Here is a 27,305-nt window from a genome sequence, read left to right as displayed (position 1 = left end):
ACTGAGAGCGCAGGAACAAATCATCCTGATGTACAGGAACACTAGCTGGTATGGCAGAAGACCAGCTTGGCTTAGCAGGGAACGCTACAGTAAACTAAATCACAAAAAGGAAGCTTATAAGAAGCAGAAACTTGGACAAATAACTAGGGAAGAATTTAAGAATATTGCTCAGGCATGCAGGGATGAAGTCTGGAAGGTGAAAGTGCAATTGGAGTTGCAGCTAGTAAGGGACATGAGGGTAACAAGAAGGGCGTCTACAAGTATTTCGGTAACGAGAAGATCAGGGAAAGTGATCAGGGAAAGTGGCTCCCTTACTGAATGGGGGAGGCAACCTTGCGAGAGAGGATGCAGAAAAGGCTGAAATGCTCAGTGCCTTCTTCCCCTAAGTCTTCACAGGCACGGTCAGCTCCCAAACTACTGCACCAGGCAGCATAGTTCAGGGCGGAGATGTGCATCCAACAGTGGCGAAAGAACAGGTTAGGGACTATTTGGAAAAGCTGGACGTATACAAGTCTATGGGGCCGAGGGTGCTGGGAGAGTTGGCTAGTGAGATTGCAGAGCCACTGGTCATCATCTCTGAAAACTCATGGTGTTCAGGAGAGGTCCTGGATGATTGGAAAAGGGCAAACGTATATTCAAGAAAGGGAAGAAGGAGGATCCAGGGAACTACAGATGCATCAGCCTCACGTCAAGCCCAGAAAAATCATGGATCAGGTCCTCAAATAATCCATTTCTAAGCACTTAGAGGAGAAGAAGGTGATTAGGAACAGTCTGCATGGATTCACCAAGGGTAAGTCATGCCTGACCAACCTGATCGCCTTCCAGGATGAAGTGACTGGCTCCATGGCTGTGGTGAGACCAGTAGATGTGGTTTTTGATACGGTCTCCCACAACGTTCTCTCAGGCAACCGAAGGAAGTGCAAGCTTGATGAATAGACTGAAGGTGGACAGAAAACTGACTGGAGCATCGGGCTCAGAGGGTAGTAATCAGTGGTTCCATGTCTAGTTGGCAGCCAGTATTGAGTGGAGTGCCCCAGTGGTCAATGATGGGACTGGTTTTGTTCAAAATCTTCATCGATGACCTGGAAGATGGGATGGAGTGCACACCCTCAATGAGCTTGCAGATGACACCAAGCTGGGGGGGTAGTAGATACTCTGAAGGGTAGGTCTAGGATTCAGAGTGACCTAGGCCAAAAGGATTGGTCCAAAAGAAATCTCAAGAGGTTTAACAAGGACAAGTGCAAAGTCTTGCACGTAGTATGGAACAATCCCATGCACCAGTACAGGCTGGGGGTTGACTGACTGGGCAGTAGCTCTGCAGAAAAGAACCTGGGGGTCCCAGTGGACAATAAGCTGAATGTGAACCAACAGTGTGCCCACGTTGCAAAGAAGGCTCATGGTAAACTGGGCTGCATTGGTAAGAGTGTTGCCAGCAGGTCAAGGGAAGCACTTGCCCCAGCTGCAGCAACTCCAGTAGCTGCTGGCACTAGTTGCTGGCAGCCACTGGGCTTTACTGTGTCCCGTGCCCCCCAGGGCTCTGCTTGTCCCCACTCGCTCCAGCTCCTGCTGCAGCTTTCCTGGGAACAGCCGATGCTGGCTCCCTGTAGCCACTAGGCTGAACCATGCCCTGGTGCTGGCAGCTGGCGCCGGCAGCTCCCAGAGCCGCTGCAGCCAGGGCTGGGTTGGAGACTGGCAGAGCACCGGGAAGAGCCTGGAGCCCCTGAGCGTGCAGCGGCCACTGGCCCCAGCCTGCTTTTGTCTGGCTGCAGGCGACTGCCCACTCCTGCTGCAGCCCAGGGAGTGACGGACACTGCCTGCTTGCAGCTGCTGAGCTTTGCCATGCTGGGGGGTTCTGGGCACAGTGCCTCCGGGGAAGCAGAGCCCTGGGGGGGTTTGGGGCATGGCGCAGCCCAGCAGCAGCTCCTGGAGCTGCTGCAAGTGAGTGCTGTGCCTTGCACCACCCAGGGCTCCACTTATCCATGCTCACCCCAAGTGGTCCTGGGAGCAGCCAGCAGGGGAACCTATCCCTATTTGTCGCATTATAAAGTAGGTTTGCTTGACACACATTTGATTTATGCGGCATTCTCCAGGAATGCATGTTCTGCACAAATCAAGGGAAACCTGTATTATAATTATTAAGTGAAAAAGTTGTATACAATATTAAGTAGGGCCTCCTGAGTTTGTTTGCACAGGGTCCACTAGGGGGTTAATCTGGGCCTGAGTGTGTTCAGTTCTGGACCCATTACAGAAAGGATGTGGACAAATTGGAGGGAGTTCAGCAGAGGGCAACAGAAATGGTGAGGGAGCTGGGAGGACATAATTTCATGGTTGGTAGGGTCGGAAGGAACCTGAGCAGATCATCAAGTCTGACCCCCTGCCCTGGGTAGGAACAAGTGCTGGGGTCAAATGACCCCAGCAAGGTGATTATCTATGACATGACTTCTGAGGAAAGACTGAGGGAACTGGGCTTATTTAGTCTAGAGAAGAGGAGACAGGATTTAATAGCAGCCTTCAACTACCTGAAGTGGGGGTTCAAAAGAAGGTGAAACTGAACTGTTGTCAGTGGTGGTAGATGACAGAACAAGGAGCATGGTCTCAAGTTGCAGCAAGGGAAGTTTAGGTTAGGTGTTAAGAAGAATTTTCTCACTTGGAGGGTAGTAAAACACTGGAACAAGTTACCCAGAGAGGTGGTAGTAGCTCCATGCTTGGAGGTTTTTTAAGGCCCAACTTGACAAAGCTTTGGCTGGATGATCTAGTTGAAGATGGTCCTGCTTTGAGCAGGCAGTTGGACTAGATGACCCCTTGAGGTCCCTTCCAACCCTAATTTTCTATGATTCTATGATATAGAGATTTGTTATAATAAATGTGTCTCAGATTTCAGCTATTCTTAAGGAAGTACTTCCTGCTTTGGATGAAAATATGTATATTGGTTGTATGAGATCCTCTGCGTCTGTCTTCTCATATCACTTAGAGTGAATACTATTGAAGTTTTTATCTTCATTTAAAGAAGATAGACATCCTGAATCTTGTTATAGCAAGAATCAAGCAGTTCTTTCTTGTGTTCAGTATGAATTGATATTTTAATTTTAGTGTTATGCAAACCAAACTACTTAAATGCATAAAAATACATTTTTACTCTTGTATTATCCTTTTTAAAATGGCTTTGAAAAATAGAACCACTTATTCAAAAGTGGTCATACTCCCTTTTTGTGAAAAGAGATTTTCTCCTTATTTTGTCTTAATAAAAAGTCATTTGGCAGGAAAGCGTGAAAAAAAATCACATCGACTGGAATAAATTATATAGACCTGTTAATATTGTTCTTTTCAGAGTAATTTGATGTTGTAATTTTCCCTTGTCCCCTTTCTCATGCAACTCTTGTACTTCCCAGTTCTCTCCTTACTGGTTATTGTTTTGTTTACGCTGTGCTTAATCTTCAAATAATCTATTAAATCCTGATGCTACTATATTGCTAGTCTGTCTGTTTTCCAGTTGGCACTTTGGGAAGCACCTTTGATTATCCTTCCAGATGGACTGATTTTTTTAGGAGTACTGCTAATTCAACCAAGTTGCATGAAGTTTTGCTTTTTCTGATCCCCACCCCGCCTCCAGTGAGCAAAACGTTTAAATGTTAGGAGTGACGAGATGTATTCCTCCCCCACTTTTTTGTATACAAAGCTGTACTTATGCAAGATCCAAGCCGTTAAAGTGGGTCTTCAGATACTTCTGAAGAATCCTGCGCAGGGGAAGAGAACATCATCTGGTCTCTGCTAAAATGTTGGAATCCTGTTTTATAGCCCAACTTCAATGTACATGTCACTAAGTAGGCTCAGTGACATTTCCTTTGCACCCAAGAATAACTTAGTTGGTCTCACTTTGGAAATAATTGCCATTGCTTCTTAATCAGCTCCATTGAAACGTAACGCTCCTTTCCTGTGGGAATTGACTATACTTCCTTTGCTTGCCTAAAAACAGAAGACTTGGACATGTAACATGAAGCAATATCATCTGACTAGCAGAACCACTAACAATTTCATCTTCAGTATTAGGGTTTACCTAGCAAATGTCTTCAATATCTACAGAGAAGATTTAGATAATTCCTGTTAAGTTTTGTGAACACTGCAAATCCACTTAGAGATAATGGATTCACATTGTTACAGAGTAACTGATCTCCTTACAGCATAAGACTTCTAAATTTTGTTCTCAAAAACTACTCTTCTCATAAGAATAAACTTTCCAGAAATGTAGTTAAATTACAGGTCTTGGTAAGTATTTCATGTATTGATTTTTATGCACGTACTTGGTTGTGCAAATGTGCATACATACAGAAAGTTATGTTAATTGTCCTTGCAGATGCTTTGGAAATCCGAGTCAGTCAAAAATCATTTCCGAGTTTGTGGTACACTCTTAAGATGTAATGGTGTATGCTCCAAACTTAATTGATTAGAGGAGGATAAATGGCACCCCCTAGTGGTTTTACAAACTTATTAGATTATTTAATTTCTAGTTACACAAGTAGGCTGATTTATCACTACTTTTCTTTTCATGTGAACTTTATTATAATCCAATTAGGCAGGATGTCAACTGTAAATGTGCTGTGAGAGGTGTTCCTGCAGAGCACTTAAGCCCTAATTTATCTTTCATGTATGTTGGTTTTACTTTTGTCTTGAACAATTACTCCTCGTTTAGAGAAATGAGTCTCCTTGGGTTTGTTAAATACATTACAGTATTTTATTATTTCCTGTTTTAGCATCCAGCTATAAAACCAGCACTTTTCTGAGGCTTAGTTAAAATTTTTACCTTTGTTTTCCCCCTTCTGTAACATTTTCACTCCTGTTTTCTTACTGTAGGAATCAAAATTTGGGGGTGGAAATTAGGAGAACCAGAAAGGGAGCTGTCTACCAGGCCAAGAGTTAATTTTCTCTAAGCTTAGCTCTTTAATAATGAGATCTGTGTCTTCATGGAGTTAACCTTGTTTTGTGTACTCTTTCTGCTTATTTTAAACTTGGCATTGGACTACTTAACCCTTGAATTTCCTTCACAGGATTGGATGCTGACATGCTTAACAGCTTATATAGGTCAAATCTATCACCCTAGAAATGATAGTTTCATTTACTGAGAGACCTCAACATGGGAGCCACCAAATGAAGCACATGTAGGTGTATCTACGCTGGTTATGTGACATAGATGAGAAGGCATGCTGCTGAGCATACCTCACTTATCTGCTTCTGCTCACAGGCATCAAACCTGGAAGGACAATAAAGAAGCTGATTTGAGGGAGCTCCCTCAGGTTCTGGCATACTGGAGTGTGGTAGGGGGATGCCCCCAGGGTAGTTTTGCTACTGCATTTCTCAATTTGGTGTGTTTTAACAAGGAGCAGATGGGCAAGATGTACTTAGGAGCATCCTTCCTGAAATCCCAGTGCATGTGTAGACAGGCTCATAGTGTCAGTATAAATCTTTTTCAAGACAGTGTGTGGAATAAATGTCTCTGAATGTAACTTTTGTGAACTGTGTATTTTCCATTTACACATAACTTTACCTTATTTGTTTTTAGTTTACTTGTCCCATTTATATCTTGTTTACCTTGACTAAGGCAGAGACTGTGACCCTTCGTTGTATATGTGCAGTGTCTATCACTGTTGCATTGTGTTAATGCTTAGATGTTTCTGTCGAGGCTCTTTTCTAAAGAGTTTCTTATTTGTTTGTCATTAGAGGGTGGAAACACAATACTGTACTTCATATATTTTTACTTTTGAAAACTTTATTTTAAGCCATGCACAGAATCTTTTATACAAGTATAATATTATGCTTATATATAACAATATATAAAATATTACCTACCTATATAATACTATAAATCAAAATTCGTCATTAATAAATGAACTGCCTGGGGAGAGGATCCAAGTTGTGGTCTGCTACCATGTTGTATATTTCTGTTACGGTACACTGAACACAACACTGAACTCTTATTACTTTTGAATAAAATGAGAATAACTCAAATTAGGAAATACACATTTCACTAGAAGAGGGGAACAGTATGGAACAAATCCAGATTTAAAAATGTGCAAGAATAATTTCCATGCAATTCTGATAATTATGTAAAAAGGAGGGTCGCTTGGACATCCAGTGGTCATTTGTTCAGGCATGTCATTTGTGAAATTTTACAAATCTGCGTGGTCATAGCTAAATTGCTGTTGGACACTCTGCTTGATAATGTTGTATGGTAACTATACAGAGGACCAACAGAATTTGCTTCTTACAAGAGGTAACCTTTTAATAAAAGGTTAAAATAGCAATGGTTTCTTTGGGAATATTTTTGAAGACAGTGATATCTAGTGGAGGTGCTAGCAATAGGCCTGTATGAATAGGGAAGTATTTGATTTGATTTCAAATTCGGCAGATTCAGAGGACAGTGATTCGATTCGGATCACTGTCCTGAATCGATTCGGCTGAATTGGTTTCGGAAGATTTGGTGCTGATTCAGAAAGATTTGGTGTTTTGGATCAGCCAGGGAGAGGCAGGCACAGCCAGGCAGCCATACCTGCTTCTACCTGGGCTGGGAAGATGCAGGAGAAATCCCCATGGCTACCCTGACTGGCCCCAGCCTAGTCCTGGCACTTTAAAAAAAAAAAAAAAAAAAAAAAAAAAAAAAAAAAAGGCGCCCCACATTCACCAGATTGGCAGCAGTAATTGGGGCCTCTGGGAGCTCATGGTAGAGCTGTGGGGGGCAGTGGGGATCACCCTCCCCCCACCTGGCACCCATGCACCAGTTGTCGCATTGTGAAGGTCCAGCGCAGCTCAGCAGGGCGCCATGCACAGTCTGGGAGCTCAGGCCGCTAGGGCTGAGTGCTGCCAGGCTCTGGTTGACAGGTGGAGCTGCCCCAGTTCCTGGACAGCATGTGGCACCTACCGAGCCACACTGCACCTGTGCAGGCTGTGACTGCAGGGGGAGAGATGTTCGCTGCCCCCCACTGCCTCATGCTGCGGCCATGAGCCTTCAGAGGCCCCAGCTAGAATCTGTGAGTATGGGGCTTTTTTTTGAAGAGCCAAGAGGCTCAACCAGGCAGAAGCTGGGGCTGGGGAGGGCTGCTATGGGGGCTTCTCCCACAGCTCCTCTGGCTGTGCCTAGATCTCCCTGGGTTGGGGGAGCTGTGGGGCCTATGCTCTCCTGCCGCTTGCCCAGCTGGCGTGGGACCGGGGGGCATAGCCCCTGCTCCCAGTGCTGCCACGCCTTCATCAGCTGTGGGAGTAAGGGCTTTGCCCTGCTGCTGTTTGCCAGCTGGCACAGAAGGGTGCAGGATGTGGGTGTACCAGCGCTGGGACCAGGGGCTGTGCCATGCTGCCGCTTGCCCCCCTTCCTCCTGGAGTGAGCCACGCCTGTATCATGCATCATACCCTGTCCTGGCTGGGCAAGCGGCAGCAGGGCAGAGCCCCTGCTACCAGCACTGACTTGCCTCCATCCCATGCGCCCCCCCCCCCCCCCCTTCCTGAGTAACATGCCCCCCCTGCCCTGGCTGGGCAGCTTGTCCCAGCCCCAATCCCTCCCTCCCTCCCCGACATCCCTTCCCTCCCCAGTCTGCCAACCCCAACATATTTACTAGCTGGAGGCAGCTGTATCAGTTGCCTGTTTAGTCTATGGCCAAATCTTTTTGGAAGCTTTTCTGAATCATTTCAGATGCTTCAAATCTGTTTGAAGCTTTTACTTGGTCTCCTGATTTGATTCAGATTCAGAGATTCAGTCCTCGAATTGGGCCAGATCTCCAAATCGAATTGGCTACTGAAGCTTTGCACAGCCTTTGCTACCAACTGTCAACTTAAGAAATTCTGGCACAGGCCTAATTTAAAAATATAACTTTTCTGTGGATTTGCTTTTTCTTTTTGCATCATTTTAGATCCCATCATGAACTCATATGCATGATAAGAGTAAATAACAAAATGCAGTGATATTATTACTGTTTCCCTTATGAGTACGGGCTGGACTAGAAGGTAATGCCTGCTACTTATTAATGTAACCTAACTTTTTTCTAAAGCATGTACTTGGAATATAACTTTAACATTGTTGTAAAATTTCACTTCTGAAAAAGAAAAATCAATTTCTGTTCCACTATTTCCAGCATTAACTCTCAATCACTTTTAATAGGACTTTGCCTGAAGTTGTTAAAATTATAGGAATAATTTATTCGTTCTTTGTCACAGAATATATTTACAACACATGTGGTAGTGATTTGAAACTGAAACCCTTAAGAATATAATCTTGTTGGCCACCATCTTTGTTTCCTCATCCTCAGAAATAAGTATAAATAAAATGAATATAAATGTTCTCATTTTGCCATAATTTTAAATAATGTTTGAACATACAGTTTATATTTTCTGCCAGTCATCTTTCCCCCCTTTTCAACTTAACAGTGTTTTGATATCCTCTCCATTTGTTTCTGTTGTTCTTAATTTAAACTGTTGCTTTGTGTGTTCATCGTAGGAAGCCTTACATCGGGAACAAATGTTGGAACAGAAGTTGGCCACCCTTCAGCGACTGCTCGCTGTCACGCAGGAAGCTTCAGATACTAGTTGGCAGGTATCTGCATGGTTTCTTTTCATTTTTAGCCCTAAAAGAATTAATATACATGGGCTATAAATCATCACTGGCAACTTATAACTAATTTTAACTAGGAAAAATTTAAAGCAGAATGACTGAAGGCTTAAAACTGGCTCTTTCCAACTTGGTTTAAGAGACAACATTTTTAATTGATGAAGTAACATGGTGAATATCTGTGTTAGAACTAATCATTGCTCTTAATCCAGTAAACTGAAGGTTTCTAAGGGAATTTCTGCATCTTTTTCAAAATGTTACTGTTATGAACATTATTGAGATGCTCACTGTTGGGTTTTTTTGCTTTCTAAAATATGTTGTCTTAATTTGAATATATTACTTTTTCCAATAGGCTTTAATAGATGAAGACAGGCTGCTATCACGACTAGAGGTTATGGGAAACCAATTACAAGCTTGTTCAAAAGTATGTCAGTTTTTTTGGACTGGTTGTATAGTTTTTAGAAATACTGAACCACAGCCCTCTGGAACCATTTTAAAGTGAAATAGTGGTACTAAATCAAACTTTCAGTGCAGTTTTGAAATTTCAAATGGGGTTTGCAAAGGTTCACACTGAACTGTTTCATTAAGTAATTGTTGATGAACGTTAAGTTAAACTGGAAAATTTTTTGGTTACAGTTGTTCGTGATTACGTATTTTCTGGGACCGCTTATGATGCCAAAAACACATAAGGAAACTAAATCTAGTTTAGACAGTTGCGTTTTCAGCATTTGTCAGTCATGTAGGTAATCTAGTTTTGGTTTTTTCTTGCAGTAGTATATGCTGACATCTTATACGGTATTCTCTGTGGATGCACATTTTTAAATGTAAAATAATGCATGATAAGCATGGTATTTGAGATTTTAGAGAAGCAGAAGCATGCTGCAGATTACTAGTACCCTGAAAGTAATTTATTGATTCTTTTTTTTTTTTTTTTGTAACATAGATTATAAAGAATCCTTTGAGATCATATCCTCTTTCAGGCCTCTCAGATTAGGACCTGTAAACTTTCTTAAACTGGAGTATGTGCAGTGCTAGAGGGGACACAAAGGGAAGGAATGAGAAAACAGAAGCTAGAAAAGGGGAAAATGCAAATGAAAGAGTAGAGAGTTTACAGTTGTTGTAGTATAATGACATAGTAGTACAATAGCATTACTTCTTTATAATCCATGACGCATAGCAAATTTTAAAAAGAGATTTGAGGACCACTATGCTAACATATCAAATTGGAGGGCTGGAGAGTTAGGCACAGCACTGTTAGTGCATCAGTTGGAATACACAGATTGTTTGAATTCTTGTTATAATCAAAACTAGTTCTAGAGATTTTTCTACTCTAAATACTCAAAATCCTGTACTAGATTATACCAAGTCAAACCAATTGCTCTAAATATTTTATTGTCCTTATTGTTTTGTTACCGTAGCCAGAATTGTTTTGCAGTCCTTGACAGAATAGGTCTTGATGAAAATTTAATACGGATTTTTTTTTGTATACATATCAGACTGTTAACCTATTTTAGGAGTTGCTGCTTTTGAGTTATCCTAACTATCTTCTATATTGCTACTTACAGAATCAAACAGAAGACAGTATACGAAAGGAACTTATAGCATTACAGGAAGACAAACACAATTATGAGACAACAGCCAAAGAGTCCCTGAGGCGGGTCCTACAGGAAAAAATTGAAGTGGTCAGAAAGCTCTCTGAAGTGGAGGTATTTGGATTTTATTTTATGACCACTTTTGTAGGACCATTTAAGTCTTTCTAAGTGCTAGTCTTTCAAGCCTGTCTGGCATCTACACTGCACCAGTGTGTGATAGTGTTTATATTCATGGATCAGGTACAGTTTGTTAGGAAGTTTTGAGGATGCATATTTTTCCTGGTAGTCAGTCTCTGGCATAGTGAGCAAGTAAGAAGAACTTGATAACTAAGCTTCCTATTTTTCAGTTGTAGTCAAGTTGGTTTAAAGACATAAGTAGGGTTACCATATGTCTGGGTTTTCCTGGACATGTCCTGTTTTCTGGCCCCCTGTGCTGTGTCTGGGCAGGTTTTTAAAATAAGAGCCAGTTTTCTGGGTTTTTTGCCTGTTCCTCTGCCCTCCTGGGCTGGCCACTTGGGGATTGGCTGTCAGCTATCATGTGCTCTCTGTGTGGGCTCCAGGGATAGTCGGAGGGAATGGGAGACAATCGGTGTGAGACGGGTGAGGGGGGATGGGGGTGGGAATGTAGAACTGGTGGTAGAAGGTAGCTGGTGAAATGCAGACAGGTTACCTGGGGTTATCAGATGGCAGGCAGGTTATAATGTGCCATAAATCTTGTTTTTCAGCGTTTTCATGTTGAAACTAGTATATTGTATGAAATATGGAGGTTAACTGGTTTTAAATAAGATTTCTAAAACATATTTGGACCTGCAAGCTTAACCATTTTAGAGTGTATCTAAAATTAAATTATTAGATGCAGTCCAACAGCTGGTTCTCATTCCATGTCTTCAAATCCATCCTCAGCCAACTGACTTCTTTTCTGTTTCACCAGTGACTTCTGCTCCTTTGCTATCTGTTTCTTCCCTCTTGCCCAATTCCATTCTCTTTAAAATTTTTTTTGTTTTTTAAACTCTATTTGCTGTAATTAAGCTCACCTTCTAATCTGCTTTTCTGCTTTCCTTTTTCTTTATCTTCATATCCTAGGTTAGCTTGTTACAAAGAATAGCTTGTGCTACTATAAATAGCCTCATTAACTTTAGTAATATGAGGAAAGTTGCACATATGCATATATATTTTCAAGCATATTCCTTAGATCAGTAGATGTTTGGTAATACTCAGTTCATCATTTATGCAAAGTGCTATTCAGTTTAAAGGTGACATAATCTATGAGACTGAAGATATTAATATGCTTATCTTTTGCTGTTTTAATTTTGCAACTTTTCAGGATAAGTTTGTCAAATATTGTAGTGGCTGCTGCAACAAGTGTGCCTGCCTCTTCTTTCTTGATTCTGTAATAGTCAGAACTCTTAATATCGGGCACATTCATAGGGTATTTATTTCCTGGGTTGCTCTCTCAAAGAGAGAACAATTATTTGAACCCTAGCTTGGTTTTGTGTATATCCTCCACCTACCAAATCAGTGCCAGCCTGAGTCCTCCATCAGTGTGTAGATTATGTATTGTTAAATCATTTGTTTTCAAATAGGTGGTTTAATCACTTTGATAATGTAGTTATCCAAGAAATCTTAGCATAGATTTTGATTTAGGTTATACAGTCTAGTTGCAGGTAACAAATTAACTTGTAATTGTGTGCTCTATAAAATATATTAAACACACTTTATCCCAAATGAAAGTGTGTCTGAACTCTACAGTAAATATTCACTTCCACAGAGGATTGCAAAGCTACATTATTGTTAAAGGAGATCTATGTGCGAACCAAGAAAAAGAACATCTTCCTCCCTTCTTTATTGCTAGTAATTGTACTTATTCCCAAAACTTACTTTAATACTTTTTTACACACAGATAGTTCATGTCGTTCCACTTAACATGTGATTCCTCTTACAGAGGCTATTAATATAGGTTCTGTTTTGGCAGCATGTTACATATCCATTTGGCTTTTATAGAAAATTATAGAAAAAAGGTGATTTTAATGTTATGATTACTGTCAGAAATTAGAAACTGAGGCATTTTACAAGCATTTGAAAGAAGTCATTGTAACTGATTACTCATGTGACAAAATATTTTTGGCAATTATATACAGTAATTCCTTCCTTACAGCGAAGTTTAAGTAACACGGAAGATGAATGTACTCACCTGAAAGAAATGAATGAGCGGACTCAGGAAGAATTGAGAGAATTGGCCAATAAGTACAATGGAGCTGTAAATGAAATTAAAGACCTCTCTGACAAGCTAAAGGTAAGGACAGACCTTTTATATAATAACTACCTGCAAAACTACAATGGAAGCAGTACATATTTAAGTACAGATGTGTCACATTTATTTAAAGTAAAGAAAACTTTGCTTAAACTAACAGATAAATGGAGAAATAGATACCTCAGTCCCCTTAACCCCTGTTTTCTTTGTTTTAGTTAAACATACCTGAAATCTTCTGAAAAGAAAATTCCTTTGAGATGATTTTAAAAAAAGGGGTTATTTTCTCCTTTTCTTATTTGCTTAAGTAACTATATGATGTAAGCCTTTCTTACAGTTATAGGAAATACAAACTAAACAGAATTAAACAGACAGACTTTGCTATTTCATGACGCAACTCTGTGCAATGGCAACTAGAATGAAATAACACATAATATGTAAGCTCGTGAGCTGGATCCTGACATGTGGGGGTACGTGCAGTTTGTGGTGCTGCCCAAACCTCTTTGTGGTACCACAAATCCCACGCGTTGCACATTAAACCATGTGTGCAGTGTGGGTGGCTGGGGCAAAAATTTATTATTATTATTAAATCGCCTGTATAGTTGGGAGAGACATTGGACAAGCTTTCAGGCCCAAAAGCGTGCTTCAAGTCTGCTGTCTTTTTTGCAGTAGGTTAGGTGAGGAGAGGAAGACGGTGCTTCCATTTTTTTCTGATGTCCTCTGTTGCATATTTGGAGTTGTGTGTGTTAGCCTAAGGTTTGTAGGTGGTAAGTCATCTAGGAATAATGTTACGTTTCTTGCACGAATTGAGGAAGTAGAAGTCACTGTGTAGCCTGGATTCTTGCTCTTGATGTTGTGGATTTTCCCTATAAATAGCAGATTTCGATAACTTCCCTGTCGTAGGGGTAGAGTATTTTTTCCTGGGCCATGATGGTTACATAGGAGAGAGAAGGGTTTGTTGTAGTGATATCTTTTATTGGATAGATTATATAGGTGGGAGAACTTTTGAACAAGCGTTTGGGTACAAAACACCCTCCATGGGCAATAAAAAGTATCCTAAAAGAAATAAGTAGTGAGCACACTGAACATTCCAGTGTTAGAGTATTGGTTTCACAAATACAATTTTACTGTTGATGTTGAACGATTTGTTAAATAAGGATCAGGGTTACAGCTTTTTTTTTTTTTTTTTTTAGAATATGGAGAGAAATCTTTCAAAACTTCCTTTTATTTTGTCTGTTACCACTATGACAGCTTTTCTTTTTAAATTAACAAGGAAGAAGCGGCACACATTTCTATCACATTTGTCAGTGTCCATGTTTGACAAACCTGACTGTTCTGGCTGGTGAACCAAGAAACACTTATGGTGTTGTAGAAAGTTCTTGAACATTTGTACTAGTCCAATAAAACTGTAATGTTTGATCTTTTAAATGATAAACTTAATTAAAATTGTAAATATTGCTCTGTCAAGTTGTTTCCTCTGTTGTGTTCCAAGCAAGGTGTATCTGGATGAAAAAAGCCTGTAGGGTTTAGAGCCCTGGAATTGGGGAAAAAACAGGGATACAGAAAAAGCAGCTTCACATTGTGAAAACAGGAGGTCTCTGTGAGTTTACTACTGGAAATGAGTTTGAGAAAAGTTACACAAGTATATGAATGTTTCTAATGGTGGTGAATAAAGAAGTCGCTCCTGAATATTTATGTGAAAATGTAATTCTTTTTTTTTTTTTAATGAACAGTTGATTTTTATTTTTCTTGAGTAGGTTGCAGAAGGAAAACAAGAGGAAATCCAGCAGAAGGGCTTGGCTGAGAAAAAAGAATTGCAACATAAAATAGATGAAATGGAAGAGAGAGAACAAGAACTTCAGGCAAAAATAGAAGCTTTGCAAGCTGACAGTGACTTCACCAATGAACGGCTAACTGCTTTACAAGGTTAGTCGCTAGTCAAAAAATGTTTTGGTTATTTATTTTTTCTTTTAATCTGTGAAATATCTTTTTCTTGGAATTCTGTTTACAGTACGGTTAGAACATCTTCAAGAGAAAACTCTTAAAGAACACAACAGTTTAGGTAGGTGTAATATTAATGGTTTTTGTTTAAAGCTGGATTTCTTCACTTTACTCTATTTATTATTATTGTAATGCTATATTCCAGGTACTTCTGACCATTAGGAAAAAGAGTTTCAGATTACACATTCAGTAGCTCTTTCTCTTTAATTGCTGAATGCATTTTAGTATCACTTGTTAACATTTAAATAAGCACGGATGTAACAATTGCCAGCAGAGGGTGCTGCTACTTTAAACTGTTTATCCAGACTAACTTCTGTTCTTCACTTTTTTCAGAGCTCAGTAGTGTTTGTACCAAAGAAAAGTGAAAAAAGAGGACCTTTATGTAATAGACAGTAGCTTTTGGGAAGTGGGGTTTTTTTGTACATTTGATCAGTGAAATAGAGCATGTGATGTGGGATGCTTGTCTAAAATTTCATTAGGGGGCATAACATGCTTGTTTGGAGTTGTTGCTACTTGGATACTTGAGATAAAACAGCTGGGAGAGCCAGCTAAATTCCATAATGCTGTATACTAAAAAAGAAAAAAACCAGAAAACTTTTGCTTGGTTCCAGAAATAATACCCTTTCTCAATCCTAGGCATACAAGTTGATGACTTCATACCTAAAATTAATGGGAGCACAGAAAAAGGTAGTGTATAAAAATAGACTACCTTTTTTCCTATGGTTATTGTCTGAAAGTGCACAAATTCTATTCATCATTCAAAGTTTTTTTGGTTTTGTTGTATATTTTATATTTCCTGTTGGGTTCTTTTTAATTAAAGAAAGAAATTAAGAAAGTTATAGATATAAATATAATATTTTAAATATAAAGTATAAATATCTAAACAGCATAAACTAAATCAGATTTTGGAAACTCGAGCTGGACTTTATCTACAATTCTAATAAATGATTACATAGATCTGTTGTTTTAAAAAACAAATTTAAACTTATCTTTGTCCTGCTAATGTCCCTCTGAATTATACTCAGTAAACCTTTTGAATGATCTAATTTAATTATGCTTTGGCAAGGTTTGTCTGTCTTCCTGTGTGCATGTTATTGTATATGGTAAGAATCCAAATTTAATAGAATTTTATGCTGTAGAATTGGTATTTTGAAAACACATTCTAAATTATACTAAAATAGAAAATATTTTTACACTAAAGGGAATTTAAAATAACTTATTTTGGTGTGGGCCAAAAACCCTTTAAGGTGTTCTTTTTCTCTGCTGTTTTAAGACTTATCATTTGAAATTATCGTGCTTGGTCACTAATCTTCATAAATAAACTGGCACCTGATATTTTAAATATAAGTGCTCTTTTAAAAATGATCATAAGTGCCCTTAACCAAATGATTTTTTTCTACAAAGTTGTTACTTTTTGGACCTTTTATTTTCATTGCACATTAATTATTTGTCATAATATCTAGTATCCAGTAGGGCTGTGCAAAGCTTTGGTCGCTGATTCAGTTTGGCAGAAATTCAGCCCAGTTCAGCGGCCGAATCTCCAAATCTGAATCGAATCAGGAGACCCTTTAATATCTCTGAATCAAATTGGAATCCTCCGAAACGATTCGGAGAGGTTTGGAAAGATTCAATGATTCGGCTATAGACACAGCTTTAAACATTTTTTTCCTACATACCTCAAGGTACCAGGCAGATTGTGAGTGCTGGGGTGGATGGAGCATCCCACAGGAGCTTGGCAGCGGACCTGGAAGTGGACCACGTGCACTTCTGGTCCGCTTCTGAGCCCACCAGGGAGCATGCGGGGGACCCCACCACCCAGCTTGGCGACTGGTGCCTCCTGGGTCCGGGGGAAGAACCTGGGGTCCCCCAACAACTGATTGCACAGCCAGGGAGGGATGCAGGGGTGGGGGGAGCCCCCCATGCACTCAGTGGCAGACCTGGAACCACTTCAGGGTTCACCGCCAAGCATGTGGGGGCCTCCCTGCACTCCTGTGGGACACTCCATCTGCCCCAGCATCACAGTGTTCATGAGCCATGTCTGGTATCTCGAGGTATGTAGAAATATCATCTAAATCTGTGTCTATGGCCGAATCGCTGATTCTCCAAATCGGCATCAAATCTTCAGATTTGGATTCGGGCCAATTGGGACAGTGATCCAAATCAGCAAATTGAATCACTTGCCCCAGTTTGGGCCAGATCAAATATGGCCTGTTTTGCACACCCCTAATATGCAGGCTTTTTTCATCTTCCAAGCATACATTCTCCATTTCTCATGCTTAATGTTGCCCCCTGCCAGGCAAGTACTATTCCAGTCTTCTGAATTTCTCCAAATTGTTTCTACATTCTACAACTACACTTTCTCAATTTATGCTCAATTTTTTTTCACTAAAAGATTTCTTGCTGCCTTTTACTCTAATTGGGCAGCAGAAGGAACTTCTGCTGATGTTTCATGGTTCTGACTAACTTGTGAAGAAAATAAATAGTTAACCTTAATACTGTTGGATGACTTTGTCGGCCCTCGTATTTCTTTGCTATAGAAAGAAGAGGTTGATTAGCTGTAAAATTCCCTAAGTTGAGTACTGGTCATGTCTGCTAACCTCCATGGCATTCCAAGCATTTAACAGTGATTCATATTAACATTGGGAAGAAAGAGGTCTAATATCTACTGCATACAGTGTTTCTCTGAGCTACTCACCTAAACAGTAGATTGAATGTATATTTACTTAGCATAGTGATAACTTTAATAAACCTTTAAGAATTTTTTCAAACTACGTTTGTTTTCAGTTTCCAAAATGATAGATTTGTATTTTTTATGAGAAGATGTGTTCATATTTTTTGTACTGAAATGCCATGTTCTTTCTCGTAAAATTGTGCCACTAGACATTGTGAAGTTTTATGTAGAAACATTTTGGTGCACTATGAATCTTCCTTTTAATCTTACATTTTCTTGATAATAGGAAAATATCAGGGGGCAGGAACCTTTCACCCCCTCCTCCTCCTCAATAAATAATAGTGTTTGCGGAAAACTGATATATTTATTCAAAAAAGGATACTGGACTCCTTGTTTAAAAAGAAAATAAAGCATATAGGTATCAGAATATCCATTGTATTGAAATCCAGTGTTTCACAAATTTAACTTTAGTTTCAGGAATTATCCCTAATTAGTAATATCTCTAAGTACTGCACCCATAGCAATTCTTGTGATATTGAAAGTTATATTTACATTAGAAAAAAAGAAATTTTTTTCCCTATTGTTGTAATAGCAGTATTGCCATCTCTGACTGTTCAAAGCTTAAGCAGCAGGCTCCCAAATATAATGGTAAATTAAGCTTAAAAAAACCCAAGTTCTCCCTCTCCCTTTCCCTCTCCTTCTCTCTGCCACTCACTAGACTAACAAGCTAGCAACTGGCCTGTTTGTTCTCCCACTAAGGTTATTATATTGTCATCTTCTCTTATTATTCACTGTGTTTGCATATTTCCCACTCTCTTCAACAGGTTTCCTTCCCTTCCCATTTTCCCTGTCTTATACCATGTTCTCCTGTGCCCCTGTTCTTTCTGATGCCCCCTGAATTTCGTTGACTACTTTGTGGTTTTGCATCCTGTGTCTTAATACAGTGGTGCTCAACCTTTTGGCTGTGAGCCAAATTAATGGCCCAGGGCCAGTCCACAGGCTGGATGGAGCCCTGGATAACAAGATCAGGCCCTGGGGCCTGGCATCACTCTTTATCTGTCCCACATGCTGTAATAGCCCTGAATGCCTCATGCTGCCTTTGCCTGGTTCTTGCATGTTGGAATTGGGGCCCAGCATTGGCCCCGCTCAGCCCTATGGGTCTGGAAATTAGGCAGCAGGGGAGCTGTGGCACTGATCCCCCGCTGCCAGATTTGCAGACCTGTGGGGAACTCTGTGGGCCAAATGACACGGCTCTGCAGGCTGGATCTGGCCTGTAGGCCAGGGATTGAGCATCCTTGTCCTAATGCATTCCCTTTCTTGCATTCATTACAATATAATTTCTTGCACTTCTACATTCTCTCATGCTTTGTCTGTGTTGTGACTAAGGGTCTGGTCAAATGACATACCTCTACCAGTGTGCTATATGCCCATATGGATTACAGGGGGTTGAGAGCAGGTAGAAAAGCAGTGACTCAGAGGCATCTGTTCATAGCAGGTTCTATTACAGCACCTTGTTACTACGTGACAAGCAGTTAATTGTCTGAGTGAACAAATTAATATCCACTTAAATTTCATAGTTTCATAGTTGGTAGGGTCAGAAGGGACCTGAGCAGATCATCTAGTCCGACCCCCTACCATGGGCAGGAAAGAATGCTGGGGTCAAACGACCCTGGCTAGGTGATTCTCTAGCCTCCTTTTGAAGACCCCCCGGGTAGGAGCGAGCAGCACTTCCCTTGGAAGTTGGTCCCAGATCCTAGCTGCCTTGACTGGGAAGTAGTGCCTCCTGATATCTAATTGCAGGGGAGCATTTCACTGTAGGCAAACAGGCTATATTATCTGCACCCCTGTCATCTAGTGGTCAAGTGCTAAAATAACACCTACCCTAGAATAAAAATTGGCCGTCTGTGCACTCATGCTCCTGGTGTAATTTACTCCAGTGTCTAAAGCTGATATAAATTATGCTGGTGTTAGTGTTGCATGGCCAGGCTCTGTACACAGCCAGTTTCACTGTTTCATCAAATGCTGCAGAATTGTACATTAGGGATGTCGAACTCGGTGTTGCCAGGTCTTGAATATGAAATTATTGTATTGGAAGCTCAAATTATTGTATTGGGGGGAGGGGGGGAAGTATGCAAATAAGTAGTCTTTTTTTAAGTAACATCAGGTTGCCTTATACTGCTCTTCTATTTATTTAAGAGCATCTGTAGCATTTAAAATAGAGCTCTTAGTATTATTACATAATGAGATTTAGTTATGTGATTGTTATGCAGTTACTTGATATTGCTCACTGTACATCCTCAATGAGTGAAGTGAGAAGTGGGTCATCAAAGTTGAAGCATTTCTTTATTCTGAGGCAAGCAATTATGAGAGAGTGCTGACGGCAAACCTGAAAGTTGGTTAAGGCTCCTTGAGTGACTTGGGTTTTTCATATGCTGCATCAATTAACTGCATCAAATAATCGTACGTTTTGATCACTTGTGTTATTTATCGTACATCGTAGAAAGGTTGAAATGATTGTACAAATATGATTATTATCATACATCTTGCAATGCTGGTCAAACTTGCCTTGTTCCCTGGGCCAGATCCAGACCACAGGACCACCCTTGTGGCAGGAAGGCAAGCTATCCTGGGGCAGGCAGCCACTTGGTGTGGTGAGTGTAGCTCAAAGCAGCGGTGGGCCAAGTTACTGCAGGATGAGTGAGGGATGTATCTGCCCAAGGGCTTCAAATTTTGTTGCAGGGCATACCTACCATTAGCCATGCTCCAGACTTTCTGGCCTCAGCATAGCTCACTGGATGAGATGGAGTGGCTCCTCCTCTGGCTGTATGTTTGACATACAGTTTAGAAGTAAGTTATATAAGTTGGGACAAAAGAAGGTAAAATATTTTAGGCGCAACATATTTTTTTAAAGTTCCAGAGTCTTGTTATTTGTAAAATCCTAAGTTAAGTCCCTGAAGGTTTACTTAACTTGGTGCAGCTGATTACTTTTAACTACTGCAAGGAATGTAACATCTGTGGCATTTTTACATATGAGGATTTCCTTGGTCACAGTGCAGAAGAAGGAATAGTGTAAGCTCAGAAACCAGGAACTTCTCATCTCTGTCACAAAGTGCTTTATTTTAGTAAAGTGAGTAATCACTAATACTCTCACATTATAGTTTGGGAAATGAAGGTACAGTCAAGTTAAGCGACTTGCTAGAGTCAGAAGTAAATCAGTTGTATAGCTGAGAACAGAATTTGAGACTAGTTAATTTATGTAATTTAATTAAATTAATTTAACTAGTTAAGTATCTTTTCAGTGGACCATGTTTGTTCAGCCTTTGATACTGACTTCATATATCAACTTGGATAAAACTGCTTCATCTTTTCTGCCAGTTAATCCATCAGTGAAATTGTGGTGATCTTATCAAAAGTTATATAAAAACATGCAATAACACCTCCTTCTTTGAAGATAAACACTAAGTATTGTCTTCAAGAGCCAACATACTTGTCCTTGCAGGTCAGGAATTTTTGAGTCAACTCTTAAGATTGTAGAGTCATTAACAAGTAGGATAATGTTCACAATGTAGGTTAGCTTCCATTCAGTATGCTCTTTTTACATTGGATCAACTTGTTAGTTGAAAAGTCTTGTTTATTTTAAAAGTTGAAGCTATATTATCATTATTATTATTGCTTGTACTATAAAAGTGCTAAGAAACTCCCAGGAGGTACAGTATGTAAAGCTTAAGAATAAAGTACGGTAAAAAGATTTCTTAAACCCTGTGGCTCTTGGCACACGCACTTGTTGCATGTTATTTTCAAAAATTACGCAACAAATCTTAACAAGCTAGACATTAAATCAGTTTTTTATTCCCGGACAAAGATGGCAAGTCGGCCACACACAAAAAGTTCCTCATTAAACAGCACCTTTTGTGGTGCGGAAGTATCCTGTGATAATTTTAACATGTGACCGGTTGGCATGTTATGATTTGTTGCATGATATTCTTACATAACACTCACCAAATGCAGTGTGTGCTAGGGGACTTAGCATTGGGGTTTGGTACTATTTTATTTTTCAGCTCTAATTTTTAAGCTAATCGAAAGGAAAAGGATGGACCATCAGTTTGTGGGGCTGAATACTTAAGTAAACTGTAATCCTTGAGACCTTCCCATATTGTATAATTTTATTCCTTCTAAATTTATTTGTAATTTAAAACTTATTGGTGAGCACTTGGTTGAATATTTTTGGTATGATTAGAGGTAATGATGTGGATGCCATTTGCCACCAGTTAAACTATTCTAATGATGCAGAATGTTTTTTTGGTCAAATGAATTGTTGCTACCGAATTTGTCAAAGATTTTTCAAAAACAGTAGCTTTGCTTTAGGTAAAGTACTTTTCCATTCATTCAGCAACTTCAATTAGAGTTTACTAGTATTCAAAGGTAGCTGCACATGAAAAATAATCTCAATTAAAATATACTTTCTCAATATTTTTACCAGCTAGGTCTAAAGGACAATCAATATGCCTCTGTCTCCAAAAAGATTTCTTGATTATTTAAAAAGAATAGGTCATGTCTGTTTGCATATTAAACTGACTCAGCTTCTTGAAATTTTTTTGCAACAGAATAAGAAATATTATTAGTATACAATTTGGTGTGCATCAATTCTAGGATAAGATAATGCAAACTTAAGTGTTTCTTTCTTTACTAGAGCACTTTCTTTCAAAGAGTGGAGGGGACTGCACTTTTATTCATCAGTTCATAGAATGCCAGAGTGAGTACAGAGCATTCATCACATTCACTTTAAAATGGAAATAAAATATGCAACTAAAATGAGGATATATTTGTCAGTAGCAAAATGTGTTGTAGTGTAAAATTGAAGCACTTTGTAATCAAGCAAAGCTCTTTTGGGATGGGAATACCTTTTTGTTCATGTAAAGTTATGACTGTCTGTGCTTAAAAGTTAACTTACCATTGCTTTCTATCAACTAGAGAAAATTGGCCCCGTGCAGTTTAAGGCTGACCTAATTTTTTAACCTTGATGGAAAATAAGGGAACCTTCAAACCTCAATATTTTTGCCAATTAAAACAAATATTGCAGGCTGCAGCAGAGAGATAGAAATGAGGTAATGGTGCCTTTTCTCTCTCCTCTGCACAGCTCTGTAATGTATCTGATAATTGAAAGTCTTACAGTATAAATTGCACTAGATCAAGTGACTGTAGAAAAGGATTTGTGGGGAAAGCGAGGCTTGTAATTTTATGTGAAAAAGTAGGAAATGCTTTGTGGAATGTAACACTGACTTTCTAACACCTTGCTTTTCAAAGCAAATTACTTTGAGAGGATAGGAAGTAGCAAAGTAGTTCAGTCTGTTTGGAGCAGATTGATTGAAATCAATTAGATTGATTACTAAAAAAGATGATCAGGATGTTACTATTTTGCTGCCTCTGAGATCTAGGTCAAATATATCAACTTGGTAGAAAGCTGAACGTGCTATCAAAATGTAAGTAGAGAATAGGCCTTTTTTAAAAAGCCAGGCAGTATGAGAAAAAGAAAGGGTTTTTCCCCCCACTTCGATTGAAATACAGAGGACTTTACAGAATTCATTAGACACAACTTTTGTGAAGCCTTAACTTAGCTTATGAACTACTGAAATTGAGCAAACTATGGAAACAAAAACTAATCATTAAGGTTAGCGTGTGAGGTTTGCTTCACTTAAAATAATCAGTATATGAGAACATAAAAATGAAGCAAAGGTTCATTTTAAAATTAATGATGTGCTGTAGTTACCAAAAGAATTTAAAGAAGAAGTTCTTCTTAGTAGCTGTAAATCTAACAGATTTTATAAGCTTCTTTTTCTTAACACAAGGCATGGTGAAAGTGAACTTGGTCTACTAAATGTTTGATAAAGTGAATATACATGAGTTTTGTATAGCTGATCAAAGGAGCTTCACGTTTAGTATCACAGGGATGTTCTGTTTGCGTGTGCACATGTAATCACTGTTTACTGACAACTCTAATTTAACCCGGCCAATTAACATCATTTTAGCCAAGATCTGCAAACCAAAGCTGAATAGTCTGTTTGCAGCTGGGAAGCAAAAGTGACTATGATTATTTAACTGAAAAGACTCCAACATGTCTTTGAAGTGGAATGTGAGAGGGAAAACAGGGAGAGAGCCTGGAATATAAAACATGTAGAAAAAGGCAGGGAGAATTTGTTTATTGAAAGCACAGACAAAAACTTACAAAGATATTATTTATAACAGTAACATTGTTTGTAAAATCACTAGCCATCAACATCATGGATAGTAATGTATATAAATGTAAATGCACTTGCTTTTCCAGCAGAAGGTAAATTTATCTCTCCAACTAAACAAGAAACAAAATAAGATATTATTATTAATCAGCAGTTCCCAAAATGTAATTTTGTCAGTTAAGACATTGCCAACCTGAGCATTCAGCTAGGCCCTAAACAGCTGTGAAATTAAAAATAGGCTCCTTTTGTTTACCTTCTGGATTTTGAATACACATACAACACCTCCAGTTATGCTTTAAAGCCCTTTCAGAAGCCATGAAGGCTAGAAAACTACTTAATTAAAAAAAAAAAAAAAAAAAAAAGCTTAGCTGCTCAACGTATTTATAGGGGTTTACAAATGTAACTGAATATTATGGGGCTCATAATAAAACTTAGAGTTGACAGTCCCAACCTAGGACTATGACTAATCCTCAGAACTGGTGATATGATACTTTCCTTCTAGATTCCAGAAATTCTTTGAATTGTCCAGGTTTTTTTATTGCAAAGAGGGAAATTGGAGAACTGTAAAAATCCTTGGAAATAAGGAGCCACCAGCCTAGTGATGTTTACTTGGTTCTGCTACTTCATAAGAGACATAAAGGAGCTCTAAAGACAGGAGCTGCCAGACAAGCAAGTGAGAAATAACCAGGGAATATGAGTGAGGCATCCCTGTAGAATGTTATAAAAGGGTGCCCCGGTAGATAAGGGTGGAGAGGAGAAGGAAGGAAGCATGTTCTCACTAAGAGAACAGGCACCCCTTCTTTCAAAGTAAGAGATGGGGGAAGAAAGGAAAGCAGATAGAAAATGAAATGAAGAGCATAAGAAAAAGGACAATCTGCTAATTGTGTTAAATGCATGAATACTTGGTGATGTTTTTCCATGTAAGAATGTATTCCAGTTACCAGGATGTTCTCAGTCTGTCAAGATGGATGTGTACAAGTCTATAGGGCTGGATGCAACGCATTCAAGGGTGCTGAGAGAGTTGTCTCGTGATTGCAGAGCTGTTGACCAGTATCTTTGAAAACTCGTGGCTATCATGGGAGGTTCTGGATGATTGGAAAAGGGCAAATATTGCGCCCATGTTTAAGAAAGGGGAAAAGGATCCAGGGGGAACTACTTACCAGTCAGCATCACCTTAGTCCCCAGAAAAATCATGGAGCAGATATTCAAATAATCTATTTTTGAGCACTTGGAGGAGAAGGTGGTGATTTAGGAACAGTCAGCATGGATTCACCAAGGGCAAGTCATGCCTGACCAACCTGATTGCCTTCTATGATAAGATAACTGTCTCTGTGGATACATGGAAAACAGTACACATAATATACCTTGATTTGTAGCAAGGCTTTTGATACTGCCTCCCACAGCATTCTTGTAAGGAAGCTGAGGAAGTATGGGTTGGATGAATGGACTGTAATGTGGATAGAAAGTAGGCCTGTGTGAAGCTTCAGCCAATTCAATTCACAGCCAGTTCAGTTCGCAGGAGATTCGGCTCAAATCGGCAGCTGAATCTAAATCCAGACTGAATCAGGAGACCCATTAAAAGGTCCAAATCAAATTGACAGCCTCCAAATTGATTTGGAGAGATTTGGTGCCAGTTTGGAGATTCGGCCATAGACTAAACAGGCAGCAATCCTTGACCATGCTGGACACACACTGTTTCCTCCCTCCACCACAACAGACTTACCAGCTGGAGGCAGCTGTGTCCAGTGGGGTGGGGACTGCTGCCTGTTCAGTTTATGGCCAAATCTCTGAATTGGCACTGAATCTTCAAATTCAGTCCAGCCAAATTGAATCGTGACAGTGACTCGAATCACTGTCCCTCCAAATCAGCCAAATCCAAATTGAATACTTGCCTCTTTGCACAGCCCTAATAGACAGCTGACTGGATTGTTGGGCTCAACAGATAGTAATCAATGCCTCAATGTCTAGCTGACAGCCAGTATCAAGTGGAGTCCCCCAGGGCTTGGTCCTGGCGCTGGTTTGGTTCAATATCTTTAATGCTTTGGAAGATAGAATTGGTTGCACTTTCAGCAGGTTTGTGGATGACACCAATATGGGGGGTGTGGTAGATATATTGGAGCTTAGGGCTAGGATTCAGAGTGATTGGGCCAAAATAAATCCCATGAGGTTCAACAAGGACAAGTGCAAAGTCGTGCACTTAGGACAGAAGAATCCTGTGCACTGCTATAGCCTGGACAAGCAGCAGCTCTGCAGAAAAGGACCTGGGGGTTACAGTGGACAGTAAGATGATGCAAGTCAGTAGTATGCTTTTGTTGCCAAGAAGGCTAACAGCGTAGTGGGCTGCATTAGTAGGAGCATTGCCAGGAGATTGAGGGAAGTAATTATTCTACTCTTTTCTGCACTGGTGAGGCAACATCTGGAGTACTATGTCCAGTGTTGTGCCCCCCTTGCTATAGAAGGGATGTGGACAAGTTGGAGAGAGTCCAGTGGAGAGCAGTGAAAATGGTTTGTGGGCTGGGGCACGTGATTTCTGAGAAGAGGCTGAGGGAACTGGGTTTATGTAATCTGCAGAAGAGAAGACTGAGGGGCTACTAGCCTTTAACGACCTGAAGAGGGTTCCAAAGAGGATGGAGCTGGACTGTTCTCAGTGGTGACAGATGACAAAACAAGGAGCAATGGTCTCAAGTTGCAGCAAGGAAACTTTAGGTTGTCTCTTAGGAAAAACGATCTCACTAGGAGGGTGGTGAAGTACTGGAATGGGTTACCCAGAGAAGTGGTAGGATTTCCATCCCTGGAGGTTTTTAAGGGCCTGGCTTGACAAAACTCTGGCTGGAATGATCTAGTTGGGGCTGGTCCTGCTTTGAGCAGGGGGTTGAATTAAATCAGCAGTTCTCAACCTCTTTTGTACTGGGACCCATTTGTAATCATTGGCCAGTCCTGACCCAGTGCTGCTGACTCCTGACCCACTGCCCCCTCCACCCCCAGACCCCAGCCCTCCAGTGTGTGGGGCAGGGAGTGTGTGGGGGACAGGGGGGATCCTAAGCAGCCCCACACAGGCTAGAACTCTTGACAGCCTGCAAGAGAAAAGCCATGGTTTCCCACATTTTTCTCCTTTAAAATAGACTCCGTTTTGTTGATCCATTTTTAAAGTTTGTTCGCTTCCCTTTCATATATTCTTATGAGCCACTTTTGAGTCATGACCCATGGGTTGAGAAACACTGGACTAGATGACCTCCTGAGGTCCCTTCCAACCTTAATTTTCTGTGATTCTCTGTTATGCAATCATTTATTAACAGGCTGAAAAGAAGTTGAGTGATCATGAAATGGCTTGCCCTTAGGGAGATTTAGTTTACAAGGTAATAAAGGATTGGAATTTTGAACAAGCCTAAGGGAGTTTGGCACCAGAATTTCATTCAGTCACAAAGCAGAGTAGACCCTTAATTTTCACAAATTTTTTTAAAAAACAAGCTTCTGTCTTTCAAGATTCCATGCTTGCCCTTTGTGAAATTTTATGAGCGCGTGTTCTGAATGATCCTGGGCAGCAGTAGCTTGATATGGCTGCTGAATACATCTTGTTTCCCTTAGTTTGCAAATTTCTGTTAACTACAGAACTTTTTCACCATATTATTATAAGGTGAAATCCTAATCCCATTGATATTTCATTGACTTCATTGGCCCATGATTTCATGGGGTAGGTCTGTGAATGTTTTATTATAATGTTATCAGAGGGGGGACACATGATGCTACTAAAAGTGCCCAAAACAGCACACAGACAGAAGAGAAAGAAAGCAATACAATTTCTCTTCCATGTTTCAGGGGTGACCACCAGCATCTGGGGGAACATTTGTTCACCAGAGCGCCCCAAGGGATGACGAGGTCGAACGATTATAAACTACTGCAAAACCATTTCAGGCTGGACATAAGGAAAAATTTCTTTACTGTCCGAGCCCCCAAGGTCTGGAACAGCCTGCCA

General features: G+C 40.0%; 1 protein-coding gene across 11 annotated transcripts in view; it reads left to right on the top strand.

The window, feature by feature from the left end:
- The window catches only part of SLMAP (sarcolemma associated protein), a 149,303-nt gene that overhangs the window by 80,652 nt on the left and 41,346 nt on the right, over positions 1–27,305 (top strand). For 5 of the 11 annotated variants that reach the window (XM_019536888.1, XM_019536885.1, XM_019536879.1 and 2 more), the window contains exons 6-13: positions 8,477–8,572; positions 8,940–9,011; positions 10,153–10,293; positions 12,335–12,472; positions 14,185–14,353; positions 14,439–14,489; positions 15,065–15,115; positions 21,790–21,852. In XM_019536888.1, coding sequence (XP_019392433.1) covers positions 8,477–8,572; positions 8,940–9,011; positions 10,153–10,293; positions 12,335–12,472; positions 14,185–14,353; positions 14,439–14,489; positions 15,065–15,115; positions 21,790–21,852 — 781 coding nt within the window. The remainder of the gene's footprint in view (positions 1–8,476; positions 8,573–8,939; positions 9,012–10,152; positions 10,294–12,334; positions 12,473–14,184; positions 14,354–14,438; positions 14,490–15,064; positions 15,116–21,789; positions 21,853–27,305) is intronic. The other 6 variants (XM_019536881.1, XM_019536883.1, XM_019536886.1 and 3 more) reach the window with 4 other exon arrangements.

The sequence above is a fragment of the Crocodylus porosus genome, unplaced genomic scaffold (genome assembly GCF_001723895.1).
Source record: "Crocodylus porosus isolate Cpor-Errol unplaced genomic scaffold, CroPor_comp1, whole genome shotgun sequence".
NCBI classification, from domain to species: domain Eukaryota; kingdom Metazoa; phylum Chordata; order Crocodylia; family Crocodylidae; genus Crocodylus; species Crocodylus porosus.
This window is presented reverse-complemented; position numbering and strand designations above follow the sequence as displayed.